Consider the following 16188-nt stretch of genomic DNA (forward strand, 5'->3'; position numbering starts at 1 on the left):
CCTGTCCTCTTGATCCACTCATGAGCAGAAAGCACAAAATACAAGCGTAAACAATCACGATGATGGATGGTGAACCAGAACGATGTGTTCTGATGCATCTGCGACAAGTTCGTAACAGGTAATGTGTCCCGCATTGCAGCAAATAACCGTTTCCTGTCAATCTGAAAGGACAGTAAAACTGGGACATGCATTTTTGTTCTCAAAACCTTTAAGCAAATGTGGTACTTGACTGCTGACAGACAGATGTTATAACTCTGCAGACTTAGTAGCACAAGTGAAAGTGTTAAACTAGAAACCCTGGAGATACTTGATATAAAACTAACTATACTAGAAGATTTTCTTCAAGGCACAAATCTGCACAAGCCACAATGCAGCACAAAAGTAAGCCTATCAGCACAGCTAGCCAAAACAATTTGGTAGAGGGGTCCTAGACATACATATTAGTTCTGCCCAGCAGATCAGTAAGTGAGGGGGAACGACTAGAAGCCAGCCAGCCATTCAGGCATAAGGACAGCTTGAACTTGGCTAAGTCTATATGGCCTGGTTCTAGGGCTGACGTTGTGGCGGTTGTGCCAGCAGCCAGTGGCTGCTGCGTACCTGCAATCTCCCTGATGATAATGCAACATGGCAGCCCCGAGGGCAAAGCCCATACAACTTTCTCAGCCCTCTCAGAGTAATTGGTGACCCCTGAACTTGCCCTTCATATAAAAGGAGGAAAAGGAGGGTAAAGGAGAGACAAGAGGAGGAGGGGGGGGGGGGGGGGGGACAGGACAAGCGATAGTCAACGGAGACACTAGAAAAGGGGAGACAAGGTCATATGAAAGAAAGGAAGACAGAAGGCAAAAGAAAAGAAAACCCAAGAAGACATGAGTTGGGAGGAAAAGGTTAATCTCTTTTACTGTGGATAGTTTGAAAGTTCATCAGACACACAAAAGTCTGCAGCCCAGTTTTGTGTGTCCTATATTGGGGGCATAAGAGGAGACCAAACATTTCCAGTGTATTCTATAACTACATACTGTCTAATAAAGAGTTACAGAAATCATGTTTTCTCATTTGTTTATTAGAGCTTTAACAGTGCTAAAGAAAGACTGCCACCAATTTTATTGGCATTTATTCGTATTTTTGGCGTATTTCACCAAGCCAGCAAAATAAAACTCTTCTTTCTGTTGTTTATAGATATCACTATGTTATCATTGTTCTGTATGAGCTAAACCTTTTTGGCTATTTAGTCTCGTTAAGCAATACAGAACAACAGGCATGTGTTTTCAGACTAACCAAACTGGAAACAATTGCTGGCTACCTGACTTTACAAAGCTACTTCAAGCACAGACTGCTTGATTCTTCACTGAACGTTCAAACTTTACTGTTTACTTAACTGTTGATATTTTACTTTGGGAGAATTGTAGAGATGCTACAACAAAGCTTTGCTGACAAAATTTCTTATTTAACCATGGGTGACCATGGTTAAATAAGAAAATTTTCCCAGTGATGCCTACTGGGAAAATTATTAAAAAGAACTTAAACATCTCTCTCTCTCTCCCACCCCCCCATCCCCATAACTGCTTATCTATGTGAATGCTGGTGTACCTCAAAACGTATTTTTTTAAAGTGCTCGTTTTTTCATATTTACATGTTCACAAAACTCAAAAATAAAGAAAAAACATAGATAACAAAATTGATAAAAGATTAAAAGTATTTGAACAGTCTTTGTTTTAAACTTTGGTTTGGAAATATTATATTTATCTTTTTAAAACTTAAATCATGTAATCGCTTGTGATAGAAATGTTTTGGGTTTTTTGTTTTTTTTTAAAAAACCATCAACATAGAGCAGAGACTGTGAGAAAAGACAAAAGATCCTTAACAGTCTCAGTGTCAAATGTGACAGGACTACCATCTGCCTATAGCCTAGATTGGGGTTTTTTGGTAAATTTGGTAATGTTCCCTTGTTTCTACAACTGTTTGTTTAACACATTAAAAATCGCCTGAAAAATTTTGTCTGTTACCAATTGTATCGCACCAAGCTTACCACTAACCAGTTCTTTCAATCAAGTAAGTGAAGAAATGTGCTACAGGGCCTTTTTGTGTCCAGTGACTTGCAGACTGAGTCTTGTGTGTGTAGCATGGTTACTTGTGTTTCAGCTTGGGTTACTACAGACATTAATCTTCATAAAGTTCAAACTTCATCTGTATCAAAAACAATAATTAGAATCAAATTCATTTGAAATATCACTTAATTCTATGGGGTTTTTTTTTCAAAATGTGTAAAAAGATCATCCAGGAGGCATTACTTTTCATTAAAACTTATTTTTAATTGCATATGAGCAGTGCAATAATATATTTTTAACAAAGTTACGTGTAGGTACAAAAGCCTACATTTAAATAAAAAGAGCTTCAATCCAAATTAGTACTGCTGGTAAACTTATATACACATTGCATTTTGGGGTTACAAACTATGATTTAGAATAGCACAGCAACCTGTCACTTTAAAACATTATAGTGCATTTACTTGTTGCGGCTCACAGTTATGCATTTCAACACACAGCACAGTCTTATGGAAGTGAGATATTTTTGGTCCCTCAATATGTCTATAAAGTTTACCCAAGGATCCCTATACTCCTCATCTCACCTCTTTATCTTTGGGCTATACATATTAGTATGTTCCATGGTATTCGTCACTCCAGCCTCGTCTGCGTGCATTTTTCTATGCAGTATGAATCCATTTGTCTCCACTGACGGAAAATAATTGCAAAGCAAACAAATCATCTCTGCCACATTGAGCAGGCCTCTACTCCTGGGGCATAGCAGCTAGATAGCTATAGGAATGAAAGACTGACTAACGCAGAGGGAAAGGAAGGCGAGGACGAGAGCAGGATAGAGGAAGCTCAGAGCAAAGTGGTTTGGCATTTGCATTATATATGCAGAGTGTTAAAAAGTGTTATGTTGGAGAAACTGATGCAGTCAGATTGAAAGTGACTACATGGTGCACTGGGAAAGCCAGAGAAAGAGAGAGGGCCAGAGACCTTAGTGGAAGACTGCCAGATGGAAACTCACTCCAGGAACATAAGGAGGAGGCATCTGGGAACACACCGCCTTGGAAAAAGAAAAAAAAAAGATAATTATAGCATGCAAATATGGCCTTTTCAAAAAGAAAACCTACATCTAGTATAACCGTGTTCTTGCTTTAATATCAGCAGCACGGTTCAGTGAGAAGGACTCAGAAGAAGAGTGTTTCTAAAATCTACACAGCCCAACTCAGGTTGCTTCACTGTATTAGTATCACTAGTACTTACTATTTCTACTTTATAGGCTATAGGCCCGAACAGAAGAGCAATGGAGGGGAAGTGCACGCTTAAACAACTCTTCCCACAAAACCCACAATACTTCAACCAAACTACCCAGAGGTGAAAAGCCATTAACCTGGAAAGGGGAGAATTAAATCTGTTTTGAATTAAATATGCCTACAAATTGTTAGGAATTGCGCAACTTACCTCTGTGTGAACATAGCCTATATCACCTTAAAGTTTGCACCTGAAGGAAAGTCATGTGTCAAACTGAAAAATAGCATCGTTGCGCTGGGCTTTTCTCGCAGATACAAGTCAATAACTTGCCAACTGTCAGTTCACATTCTCCTTTCAGAAACGCAAAGAGTAATAATGTACGGAGCAGCTGGCAGCATTAACTGTGGTACTACATATATGACTACGGAGTTTGTTAGCAAAACAACTGTCGTTCAATGCTAAAAAAATCACAACAGAGCACCTGGATAAGGCGCAAGGATACAGGACGCACTTGCACACCAGCGCTACATGTTCTTCCGCTGGATAGCTTAAAAACATAAGAATAAAAACAACTTCACTGTGACAGCTTATCCTCTCTTCTGGGTATTCCTGAGATTCGCATGGACCTTTAACTCAACGCAGAAAAATCAAAGTGTGGAAATTTAATTGAACTGCGAAATGTTTTTCTAACATTTAACAAATTACTAAACACTAGGATAAATAAATGTATAAACTCTTTAATGAAGAATACAAATGGACTTTACGCTAATTAGAGAATTCATTGTTGAAGTCGACGAAAATACCATTATATGTTCTCTTGCGCCCTCTAGTGACATAACACGAAAACCACTCCCCGAAGTTGAAATATAATTGAAACAAATGAGTGCCAGAAATATTCACTGTTTATTTGTTATGCTTGTGGAGGAAAAGCAAGGCTTTCTACAGTTTTGAGATGCCACAGTGTTGCTGCTAATCCAAGCTCTATGTCACATGCTGTTACTGATCCAGTGGGCTTACATTTTTTGTGTATTGTATAAAATATGGATAAATGTTACAAGAAATTTACTTGTACATGCCCATAAAAAAATAAACATAACAAATCCCAACTCATTTTTTAATGTACACAAATGTGTGCAGATGCAGTGTTGTAAAACTGTAAGAAAAATATCAAGTCCCATTTCTTCTATTGTGTTCTCTATTGTGATGAGGTTTTAGGGGATGATTGTGGCATCCATATTTCATTCATTATTCAGTAAATGCTGCTTCAAAGCAATGCTGCCCCCAAATCTCACTCACAGCCCAAAATTAAATGTGTTGCCCCTTGGAAAAAATGCTAATTCACTTCCTTACAGGAAGTACTGCAATGTGTTGGGTTACTGCTGGTTAGTGTCACAGCTCCTGCTACATAAACGCCTCTGAGAACACCAGTGGGACTGGATGTAAAATGGTCCTTCACCAGTCTCCTTTTGTGGTGGAGGTGGTAATCAGGATCTTTATTGTCCCAAATGTGTCTACACATTTTTCAGCAGCCAGGTTGGAGGTGAGATACCAGACTGGGAGAAGTAGTTCCACCACCATGGTTTTTCCTCCCTCTCTCTCCCACTATCACCCACATCTGGATCCCTGTATTGCTCAAACTGGTTGTAGGGGTCAAATCGATCCCATGTGTCTGATGTGGGGAAGAGGTGGTCATCAATGTCGGGCTCCACGGGAACCTGGATGCAGGACATGAGTGAAAATGTTAGAGCAGAGGTGAGGAAGGAGGTAATATTTAAAAGAAGGTGGTACAGAAGGTACAGCGGGACTTTGAAGACAAACCTTCTGCAGGACAAAGTCAACACGTCCAGCCTTGCTCATGGTGTGAGGCAAATAAACTCTCTTGCTGACCTTGGAGTATCCTTTGGCTGTGGCTGTCACGATGTGAGTTCCAGGGTTAAGCAGCCTCCAATAGTCTCCATCTTCAGCTGGAAGAAAGGCAATAAGTAGACGCAGAACGGTGGGAGGGAAAGTGAAGAAAGTTAAAAGAAGAAAATCAGTAAAATGTGTATTGTCTAAGGTTAATTTACACATTTACAAAAGTAAGACTCCAACACATCAAATACTGACATAGTTATGTATACCTGTGGTGACATCTTTTCTAACACCCCTGATGGAAATTGTTGCATCTTTTATTCCATTACCATTACCATCCTTAACTATTCCCTTTATTCCTCTGTGGACCTGTTTAGAGAAAAGGAATACAATGGCATGATTTGTCAAGCGTAGTTTTTTCCTGAACAGAGTAATTATCCATGCGTTCAACATTATAATTTAGCAATTCACTTACCATCAATGATTTATAGTACAGATATATAGTATAGTATAGTATATATATATATATATATATATATATATATATATATATATATATATATATATATATATATATATATATATATATGTGTGTGTGTGTGTGTGTGTGTGACATATAGATTATGAACATGCTACTATATCTTGTTTAACTTTGAAATATTATTATTTGAACAGATATTTCTCTTTATTCACAGTTAAGAAAAAAAAAGTGGCACTTACAGATTCAAGAAAACTGAGGAGAGCTTCTTTATTCCTCTTCCATTCTGGGTAAAGCTCAGCCTCTGAGGGGAATTTGTCGCATCCAAGCTCCACGGTTATCTCAAGACAGTTAGTGTGTAAATAATTAAAGTCTGACATACCTGCAAAAAGTAGGAGAGGTGCACACATTGTGGGAAACTTGGGAAAAAAATATTTACGTAAAGAAGTTTGATTTATGTCTTTTGCTGTGAGAATTAAGGAGTGGAGTTAAAAGTATCTCACCACCAGCAAAACTGTACCACAGTGCCCCATTGATAATCCCCCGAGTTCGATAAAAGGAGGCACCACACCTCTCTGTGTCATTGTTTGACATAGTGGCATGAGCATCCGCATATGTGCGAGCCAGCTGCTTGAAGACCTGAGCATTGGCAGATTATTGGCCAAGGTAGACATTGATTGTTATCAGAAATCTGCTATCTATAAAATTCCGCTCCCCTACCTGTTCATCTGGAGTGGGGGAGAACATCCGCTCCTCAAGAGGATGTCTAGAGTAGTCAAATGGATAGGAGATCACCAGATCCCCTCCGTGGAGGCTGGCAGACTGAACGAAAGGCAGAGACCTGACCCACTTCATCACTGCGTAAGTCTCTGGTGCCACCTACAGTAAAAAGAAAAGATTGAATCATTTTTGGAAGCCAATATGAAATAACTGCTGGAGATTATTTCTGGTAATTGTTAGTAAATTAGTACTATCTTCTTAAGTCTTGATGCATGCTCAATCATCCATGTACAGAAATCCCAAAAAGTTGCTTCTGGTCATCTGGATGTAGCATTTTCAGTGGGAGAAACTAAAACTGCTAGTTTCAGTCATTATGAAAATGTTCTGGTAATAAGTTTGGGGAAACCTGCAGTCCACTGGGACTGAAGAAGTCACTTGGATGACTGACGAAACGTTTCTGCCACTGAAAAATCTCTACGTCCAGAGGAACAGAGTCAACTTTCTGGTACTGCCTTCTTACCTTCCCAAACCAGTATGCGTCGGGAATCGGGATGTGGTCAGTACGGTAGTGCCTGCTGCGTCGATTCCGGTACAAGACAGACGTAAGGTCCGGAAAGTTCCGGTTCAGGTCAATATTCTGGGCATTGGTTCGACCATTGGTCCAACCATTCAACAAGTGACCCTGAAACGTTTAGATTCACACTAAAAGCATTAAACTGTGTAAGGCTGCTGAGACTGATGACAACATTAACTGTAACGATGTCATGTCCAGACATTAGTAGGTGCCGTGACTATATTAAGAGCAAGATATTATGATTATTAGTCAGGAATCTAAGAAGGAACATGTTAGACTATGACTGTTAATTCTATTGTTAACATGAAGACAAAATCATATATCCGTCAAGAGAAAGAGTAGCGAATAGAAGCAGAAACCATTAAGTCTTAAACATAAGATGAGATGAGATAAGCATTATTGTCATTGTAAGCACAACCATGCAATAAAATTGGAATGAGCACAACAATTTCTTTATCTCATCCAAATAATCAACAAAGATATTTTTGGGGATTATTTAAATTGTTACATGCTGTAAACATTTATGTATATGTGTCCATATACAGAACAAATATTTCAACATTCTCTTTTAACTCTCTCTCTCTTTTTTAAATAAATACAAATGGAAAGTTACCACACTACATGCAGTACATAACATTTAAAACATGGTCATATTCATATAAAATGTGTGATACACTCTAAACTTTCATTTGTATTTAAATCATGCTCTCTGGATAAATCACTCAGAGCAGTAAATGTGTTTGTGGGTGCTGCTGTATTTAAATTACTGCACAGTACATGCAATGACAATGGCAGTTCTAACAGTGGACTTCATAATCTTTTTATCAATCCTGTATCAAACAGCTGATACACACATTAAAGCATGGAGACAGTCAGTGTATTCTTTTTATGCAGAGGCACAACATCAAGGCTGCATGCCTATGCAACATTTCAAATAAATGTTCCACCACCAGGGTTGTTATTCCGAGTATTCATTAAGAGATGCCAGCACAGAAGTCTCGCCGTGTTTGAGAATCCAGCATAATGCATGCCAGAATAAACAGATCTCAGAGACTTCTACAACTGCTCAACGGGCTAGATAAGTGAAGCAAGGTACATGCAGATTTCCCACTGCCAGCTATGATATGTATGCACACTTAATTTCAGAAATGTTGAAACCCTGGCAAATTCAAATCAAAGTTTATGCATTTGTCTGGGAGTAGGTGGACTTGCCCTGGGCAACAAGACTATGTAGACAGACAAGCAGACAGGCTGACAGAGAAAGAGGTAGGAGGTGGAAGCCTGGAGTCATTTCGCAGAGCTTCTGTGCTTACACAGTTATGTATTAAATAGTTAAAAGTTTCCTCTTAGGTTTCAAATTTCACAGTCCACAATCCACAATGAAAAGCTCTGTGCATTAACTGTTCTTAGCAGATTGACCCACTCTTCCACCTTCACACCTGAAGCTGAGCAGACTAAATAGACCAAGATCAATTAATAAATTGAGATCGGATAATGACAGTTTGTCTTTTTTCTGTTAACAATATTTACTTCATGGTTGATGAGCTCCGGGTCATTGTTATCCTCTACCTCTGAGGCGGCTAGCTCATAGCCATCGGGGTTCATGGAGGCTAGAATATGGATGCGAGTGGTGTTGATGATGGTCTGAATTCTTTGGTTTCCCAGGATATATTCCGAACACAGGTACTGGGCCAAATAGATGAGCAGCTGGCGGCCCTAGCACTTCGTTGCCGTGCATGTTGCCCACCAACTTGATCTCTGGCTCTACTACAGTTCATGGACAGAAGTGCAAATCATTAAATCTGCATTCTCTTATTTATTTTTTTTAAACTTTTGCCATTTTGAGCAGAACAAGCAATAAACACAAATCAAATTATGTATTTAGGTAGTTGTTCTGATGAATTTAATAAATGTGTGTGTATGTTTAAACAACCTAGGAGGGGAGGGGGTCAAAATAACCTTTCAGGTATGTTTGTGTCAATTATCTACTTTTAAAGAAAGCACCTGGCTTGTTAGCTGACACTATATTGAGAATATATATATATTTAGTGTAGAAAATCTAAAGCTAGAAACAATTTTAAGAGGGCTAATATAAAGCCAAACGAATAAAGATGAGTAAGGGATCTTGCATTTAAGACATCAAGCTAAATAATGGTAAAACCCTGCAGAACTGATAGGAGGTGCTATTCGCTGATAAGATCACAAATAGCAATGCTGTATGTAAAATATCTGACCATTTGTTTTCCCCAAGTCTTAGAGAGGTAAAACATTTTTTTAAATAACATCATACATTTGCATTAACCTTCCTTACTCACATAGCTCATGTTGTCCTGGGTTGTTGGTGAACTCAATCACCAGTAGATCCCTGCCCTCAGTGCTCCGTCCAATGCTGTAGACGTGGGAGATATGAGAGCACTTGGCTGCTGTTCTCTTCAGGATGCTGTACATCTGTGCATTGGAGGTGTAGGTGAACTGAATGATAGTACTGGGCTCCTGAGGAGAGAGACTGGACAGTGCTTGCTCCTGTCTGGCTGGAGGAGGGACACCAAGATTTAGGGGAAGCCAAGAAGAGTGCTTCAAAAGAGCGTCAGACTTACTCAGGCAGTATACAGTGCATTAACATGACCTTTACCTTTCAGCCCTGCCAGAGGATCAAAGCAGCCTTCTTGGTCACTGGCAAAGAAGCGGTCACAATCCAGGAAATAAGGCCAGGCCATCTCAATGGCCTCAAAGGCATGTATGCAGTCCTTCCTCAGTGCCTCACATGTGCTCCGGCAGGGTTTGACCATCTTGTCATCTCTGCAGGGTGAGGCCAGTACTGAGCAACCTACAAGACGAATCTCAGGGGAGCACTCCCCATTCAAAAGGCCATGGATGACACTTAGGAGGAGGTACTCTGCCCCTGACTCTGCCTCCAAACGAGTCCGATGACCAAGGATGTTAGGGAATATGGTTCTGGATATAATGTATACATGATTTTTAACAGCATGATTTACATCAACATGTAAAACAATAAAAAAAAAAAAAAAAAAAAAAAAACAGCACCTTATGAGACCGTTGTGTAGTTACAGTTTTTGTTGGCACAGATTTCTTGGCCAAGCCCTGTTACTTACCTAGAGTATTCCATATCATTACAATAGCCCAGGTTCAGCTCTGTGCATTTAGCTGTTGGAGCAGAGTAGATGTAAAGAAAGATAAGGAGTCAAAAAGAGGACACACATGGTTTGACTAAATCATTATTTTTAAGTATTCTTTACAGGGTTTTTTTCCCCGCCGGTGCTCAAATATAAAGACTATACTGTAAATCACATATTTACAAGTAGTTTGAAGATAATGCCTTATCTCTTTGGATACAGTTCATATGGATTACATGGTTTGAGTTTTTCACCAGCCTTCAGAGCTCTGATGTTGTATGATTATGTGCCATTAGCCCTGACTTGTTATGACTTGTTCACTGTCTCTTGGATGAGAGTCAATGAGACTCACATTTTTTGGGGGGGGAAAGCACCATTTGCTATCAGCTTTTATAAGATTTTGTGGGAAAACTGCTAATTTGTCTGATATAGCACCTCATCACAGAATAGACAAGCACAAATCCTCCCATACAGGCTGAGCCTTGGTACTGCATTTTTTTTTCTTCTTTATGTCAGAGATTACAGATCTGTCTCATCTATCTGGAGCAGATGCATGCTGCATCTTCTAGGTACATCTCTTCTGTTTTACCTGACTCAAAGGTCAGGCCATGCTCCACGGCTAGGTTTACCCAATCGTTATTCAATCCATGCAGTTAAAAATTTGTCCAGTAAAAAAAAAATGCACATACGTTTTTCTTCATATGCACTGTTGCTGCATCTTCCTGTGAAAAAAATAAATAATACAAACTCAAAAATATATAAACATCGCTCATTGAACGCTAGATGGAGACATCGTAACAACAATCCAAAGAAGAAACTCCATTTAAAATCACAGTTTATTCAGAAACAAACAGCAGCTGGCCATGAGTCTGTCACACACATTTATTCTTAAATCTCCCTTACACGTCTCTGCAGAGTCTAATTTGGCTATTATGTAATAAAACTGAGAAATATGCAGACTAAAAAAGCGCCTATTAGCTGTCTCGAAGCAGAGAATTAAAATGAATAGGTAGGCCTTAAAATTATTTGAATTAGTATCCGGGTAACTTAACATCGGAAGTCGAAATCAGTCTATCAGCTAAACCGTGTGGACGTTAAGTTCTGTTTTAACTCCCACGGACTCTAAGCATGCATCACAGGTTTGGGTTTGCACGGTACGCGTATTTGTTTGGACCAGATGACCTTACCTAAATACTCGTCTCCTGGATGGCAATTCTGCTGCGGGACGCACAACGAAGTTTTCGCCCAGAAAAGAAACATTACCAAAAGTCCTAGCTGCATGTTGGAGTGCTTTGCGCTGCCAGAAAAATCGGTGTGTGATGTGGCAGTGTGTGTTTGAAGCTTTTTCTATGCTGGATGATAATGACCACCCACAGGACGGAAACCTCCTTCCTTTGTTTTATCGGTGCATCCCTGACCTGTAAAAACTGAGGCGAACCAGGAGCGCGGCTGTGCCGATCATATTTCACTGCACAGAGTGCTGTGCGCGTATGTGTGTGTATGTGGGGTGTGGGCACGAGGAAGAAACGTGGCTTGTGGGGGTGGGAGTAAGAAAAGTTTGTGTCTCTGCCTATTATTTGACATAATAGCGCTGCAGAGGCTGTTCACACACCAGTGTATGGATAGATTTGCACCATTAGGGTGTCTGAAAATCTTCATCGACCTTCGTATTCCCAGCTTTTGTAAGAATAATAAGCCATTACCAAGCTGTAACAGGGAGTTAAAGTGCTTAGCAGCAGTTTCCATGGGCTTAAGAGGTAGCAGCAAAAGATTCAAAAATAAGTATGATAGCTTCACAAGATTCTAGATCACAGGTTTCTAATTTTTTCGTTTAACCGTTCAATATTGGATACTTCTTCATTTCTATGCATGAACAGAGACACGTGGAAATATAAGTTTAAAATATGTTCAGTTCATATCAGTTAATAAAAGATCACGATCATAATATTTGACTCACTAGTCTAGACTGATGCAGTATTGCAGTATACACTCACTTTAAGTACTCAAATAGAAGACTCGATTTTCATCTGTGGCAGTGGAGTTTATTTTTGAAAGTGCTCTGATATAACAATTTCACACATCTTCTTTGTATCTATTTTTGCACTCTATTTCAGTCATTAACACAAACAAAATGTAAGCATAAAACAATAATAAATGAGCAAATGGACAAATCCAGTGTTATCACACTTTATAGATACATTTCCACAGTACTAAACATGTTGCAGTTTTCATGTGGTTGTGCATCTCCAGGCAAACTAATGAGCCCTATGGAAACAGCAATCTGTAGAGGCTGAAAAGGCTTCGGCACACATCGGACGTGAGAGGTGCCGTTCAGTATGAATTGTTATGTGTCCTTCACAGCTCTCCCAGTGGAAAATAATGTTCCTTTAACAGTCACATGACACAGTTCTTTGTTAAAAAGTCCTTGAGCAAGGCATTGACTTCTTTCAATCTGCTGACCTTTTTGACTTTAAAGACTGTGACCGTTTACAAAAAAGATCAAAGCATTAAATCATTTAAAAATGACCACATCAAGCTCAAGTAATCCTGGCAAGACAGCTGTCATCTGTAGTGTCAAATGTGCTGCTTGCACTGGTCACAGACAGTAAGTAGTGATCTTTTCCTACAACTCGGCTGATAATACTAACCAGGACCTTCCTGTACTGCTGCCGCAGAAGACAGTAGACGAATGGGTCACTGGAAGCCTTGGCGTAGAATAAGCATTTGGTGGCAATGCCCCAGTAACGAGGGATGCGCACAGAGGGCAACAATTCCACCAACCTGTGGGAGTAAGACAGAAAAAGTAAATTCCACTTCCCCGGATGTGTATTTATAGCATGGAAAGTTATGGAAACAACAAAAGGCATCTGTTGCCTTCATGGGGGTTCTTCCCCTGTTATATTGGTTCAGAGGCAAGTTGTTTTATTTTTTTACTGTTCAAATAAAGGGTCTAATGCAATCCACTGCAACATTCATACAATGAATGAAACCTTATTAGGGCTAATTATGATGCTGTGTTACAGAAGTAATGACTCAACTTTAAGGAAGATGTATACATTCTAGATATATTCGCGACTTAATATTATAAAATATAGAAGACATTCACATTTTAAAACAAAGTTCAGTCAAATGCCACAACGGACTTGGTGCCATGCTGCCATTCCACTTAACTACACTGGAAGGGTTACCTGGTGATAACATATGGTGAAAAGCAGAGGATGAAGGAGCCAATGAAGACGCAGATCTTTTTAGTGGCGCGCTGCTTTCTCTTCTTCCGTTGCGCTAGGCACCTCTCCTTCACACTGATAAAAAAAAACACATTAATTTCTGACATTAATAATTAATAAACTCATTAACATGTTACCTAATATTACGCAACCGTTTTTTTTTTTCAGTATGGCGTAACTAGTAGAGATTTCTTTTATCCAATTAAGCTGTTTTGAAATCAGAGGCATGTCAAACTTTTTTTTTTCTAAGAAAACACTCTACCTGGGGTGGATATCAACCAACAGAAGCAAAGTCTGCACTGTAATTACATCTATCCTCTTGCAGTGTGACTTAGCCACTCTCAAAACTTTCAGGTAAGCGAAGCACAAGACGAGGAGGCAGAGCGCAAAGGTGCTACCGTGGAACAGCGCTGTGAAGGTGGCGTAGATTTCCAGCTGAGACACCTGGTCCAAGTCCAGGTGAACTGTGCATGAGGCGTAAGTGTAGCTGTAGCCTCCCCAGTTCATCATCAGCTGAGTGAGAGAAAAGATGAGAGAGTGAAGCCAGGAGTAGGCCACGATCAGAAAAGCGTCCCTGTAGCGCATCTTGCTGGAGTATCTCAGAGGAAATACTACCGCTATCCACCTGTCCATGCTCAGCGCCGCCATGCTCAGCATGGCATTACTGGTGATAAAAGTCTCGGCAAAGCTGACGACGTGGCAGAACAAGTCCCCCAAGGGGTTTGCGCCACTGACCACCCCCAGAAAAGTGGCAGGCATGTTGATAATACTGAGGAGGATGTTAGATAAAGAGAGATTTATCATAAAGATTCCTGGTACATGGGCTCTTAAATCGCTGCTCTGAACGAAACATAGCAGTACCGACAAGTTGGTCAGCAGAGAGACAACAGCTATTATCACAATGGACACTTCCAGAAGGAACTCCGGTATGCTCATATCTCGTGGTTCGTGTTAGCAGCAGCTGTGGGGAGGATGTTATGGAGAGTCCGCCATGCTCTCTCCTTTTGCCCCCCACCAGCTATGACGGATAGTCATTGCCACATGCCAGACGCGCACTTGTGAGCCAAGCAGAGAGAAAGCGCTGTCCGGTGCTGAAATGCCTCAACAAACCTTCACGTCAGCGTTGAGATAAATAACTTAAAAGTTGCTTAAGATTTCTAGGAACTCAAATACTACTGATCGCGCCGATTTCTCCACTAATGACAGTAGTTTAGTCCAAATTGAAGAGCTGAGCAAAGGATAACACGAGATTGCCGGGTGGTCTCAGCGCTTACTCTCGATCATGCGCACTATCCGGCGCCTCCTCTCTCACTGGCAATGCCGTGCGCCCTGCACGTGCGGTCGGTGACTGGCTCATGTGACGCTTGAGCAATATCCATGCGAGCAAGAGTTAATGTGAGAGATGGGGATGTTGTGTTTGCATCCAGCTTTAAGTTTTTATCCCAAAAGACAAGCTCAGCTGTGCTGTCTGTAACTATGGAAGGAGAGCAGAGCTTTTCGTGTGTGTGTGTGTGTGTGTGTGTGTGTGTGTGTGTGTGTGTGTGTGTGTGTGTGTGTGTGTGTGTGTGTGTGTGTGTGTGAAAAGCTTGACTCATCCTAACCACAGCTGCTTCATGCCTTACTCTAACCTTTTATTCTAGATATGAAACACATACTCACCTTATAATCGAATGACCTGCCTCAGCAAACAGCCCTTTGTCACCATGATGTAACTGTGAAAGCAGATTTGGGTCCCCATAACATGAGTAATATCGGGACCACACACACACACACACACACACACACACACACACACACACACACACACACACACACACACACACACACACACACACACACATCTCCATAGCAACAGAAGATCTCTGGTGTCTTCATCACTCTTTGAACTTCATCTTACTTAGCACTGATTTGTTTTGATTTGCCCTCAAATACCTTCAAGAAGTCATTTGCCACCGCATGTTCATTTAAATACACTTCTTGAAAGCATCATACGCTGTGTTACGGATCATATGGATTACAAAGGCAGGTTGAAAGGACAGAAGAGCTGGCAAATTAAGAGAAGACGAATGGAACCTGAAAAGCTGAAGGGAAACTGGATTGAGGGGGAGGAGGAACACGTGTGGGAGAAATGAAGAAAAAAAGATGCTGGTTGTTGTTTTATATACACAGTGCAGTTTCAGATTGCCTTTACGGGCAGTGTATTTCCATTTGAACTCTTTGATAGATTTTAATCATCAGTAAAAACAGAAAAATATTACCCCTTTAACGAGTTGGTGGAAATAAGCTTGAGGTTACATTACTGTGCCTGATGTTAACTTTTCAGTGTTACATATTCCTACTCAGAGGCTGTAACTGGGGCTTAGTTTGTTCTCATTTTGGCAATAATGACATGTCTCCATCTTGACATAGAAAAAAGCCCCTTTTTCACTTCAGTGAAAACCAATAACAGTGCTTTAAGTGCAGTATTGACAGGTCTGTTGCACTGAACTGCAGTATTCTGTTTTCTTTGCTAACATTGATTTAAGGTTACATGGATAATTCCTGTCACATGTAAAATCTAATGCCTGCACAGTTAGTTCAAACACAGTTCAAACGCAATGTGTTTGAAGCCTAAAAACATGCGCGGGCTTGTGAGTGTGACTGATGGACATCTTTTTCCTCATTATGCACACATTATTCAGTTTATGTTATCTTAGGGCATGCAAGTGGGCTGTATTTTATTTCCTATTTTCTTCACGTGTTTCATCCTCTGTGTCCCCAAAGGCTACATTTATATTCAATTATTAACAGGTTTCTAGAAGATCATATTTACAGTATGTGCTGCAATAGCCCCAGTGATGTACTTTTTCTTCTTTTGGTGTTTTGTCATGCTGCTTTCAGTGGTATTATTGTTATTGAGTGTGTAATCGAATGGCTAAACTGCTGT

General features: G+C 40.2%; 2 protein-coding genes across 2 annotated transcripts; both read right to left on the reverse strand.

Annotated features, from left to right (window-relative positions):
* Nucleotides 1-4162: 4162 nt before the first annotated feature.
* On the reverse strand, nucleotides 4163-11520 carry cpz (carboxypeptidase Z). Its single transcript, XM_040004455.1, is given in 14 exon segments — nucleotides 4163-4993; nucleotides 5097-5242; nucleotides 5399-5498; nucleotides 5850-5989; nucleotides 6111-6246; nucleotides 6328-6486; nucleotides 6848-7009; nucleotides 8471-8617; nucleotides 8619-8668; nucleotides 9217-9432; nucleotides 9534-9856; nucleotides 10015-10066; nucleotides 10725-10757; nucleotides 11223-11520. Coding segments are annotated over 14 exon segments (1962 nt in total). The 5' UTR covers nucleotides 11317-11520; the 3' UTR covers nucleotides 4163-4789.
* A 595-nt stretch (nucleotides 11521-12115) lies between these two features.
* gpr78a (G protein-coupled receptor 78a) lies at nucleotides 12116-15016 on the reverse strand. The gene is made up of 3 exons (XM_040004459.1): nucleotides 13525-15016; nucleotides 13224-13337; nucleotides 12116-12816 (listed from the first exon to the last, which is right to left on the reverse strand). The coding sequence occupies exons 1-3, from the start codon at nucleotides 14196-14198 to the stop codon at nucleotides 12573-12575; spliced, it is 1032 nt and encodes a 343-aa protein (XP_039860393.1). The 5' UTR covers nucleotides 14199-15016; the 3' UTR covers nucleotides 12116-12572.
* Between the last annotated feature and the right edge of the window lie 1172 nt (nucleotides 15017-16188).

Source organism: Simochromis diagramma, unplaced genomic scaffold (assembly GCF_900408965.1).
Source record: "Simochromis diagramma unplaced genomic scaffold, fSimDia1.1 OVJJ01000487.1, whole genome shotgun sequence".
Taxonomy (NCBI): domain Eukaryota; kingdom Metazoa; phylum Chordata; class Actinopteri; order Cichliformes; family Cichlidae; genus Simochromis; species Simochromis diagramma.

Bases quoted from the DNA above. Each gene is read 5' to 3' on its own strand.
- gpr78a (XM_040004459.1), bottom strand. From the start codon at position 14,198: ATGAGCATACCGGAGTTCCTTCTGGAAGTGTCCATTGTGATAATAGCT. The intron at 13,338-13,524 runs GTAGAGTGTTTT...TTTTTTTATCAG, and splicing joins TTGGTTGATATCCACCCCAG to TGTGAAGGAGAGGTGCCTAG. The intron at 12,817-13,223 runs GTAACCCTTCCA...TTACTCCCACAG, and splicing joins TCACCATATGTTATCACCAG to GTTGGTGGAATTGTTGCCCT.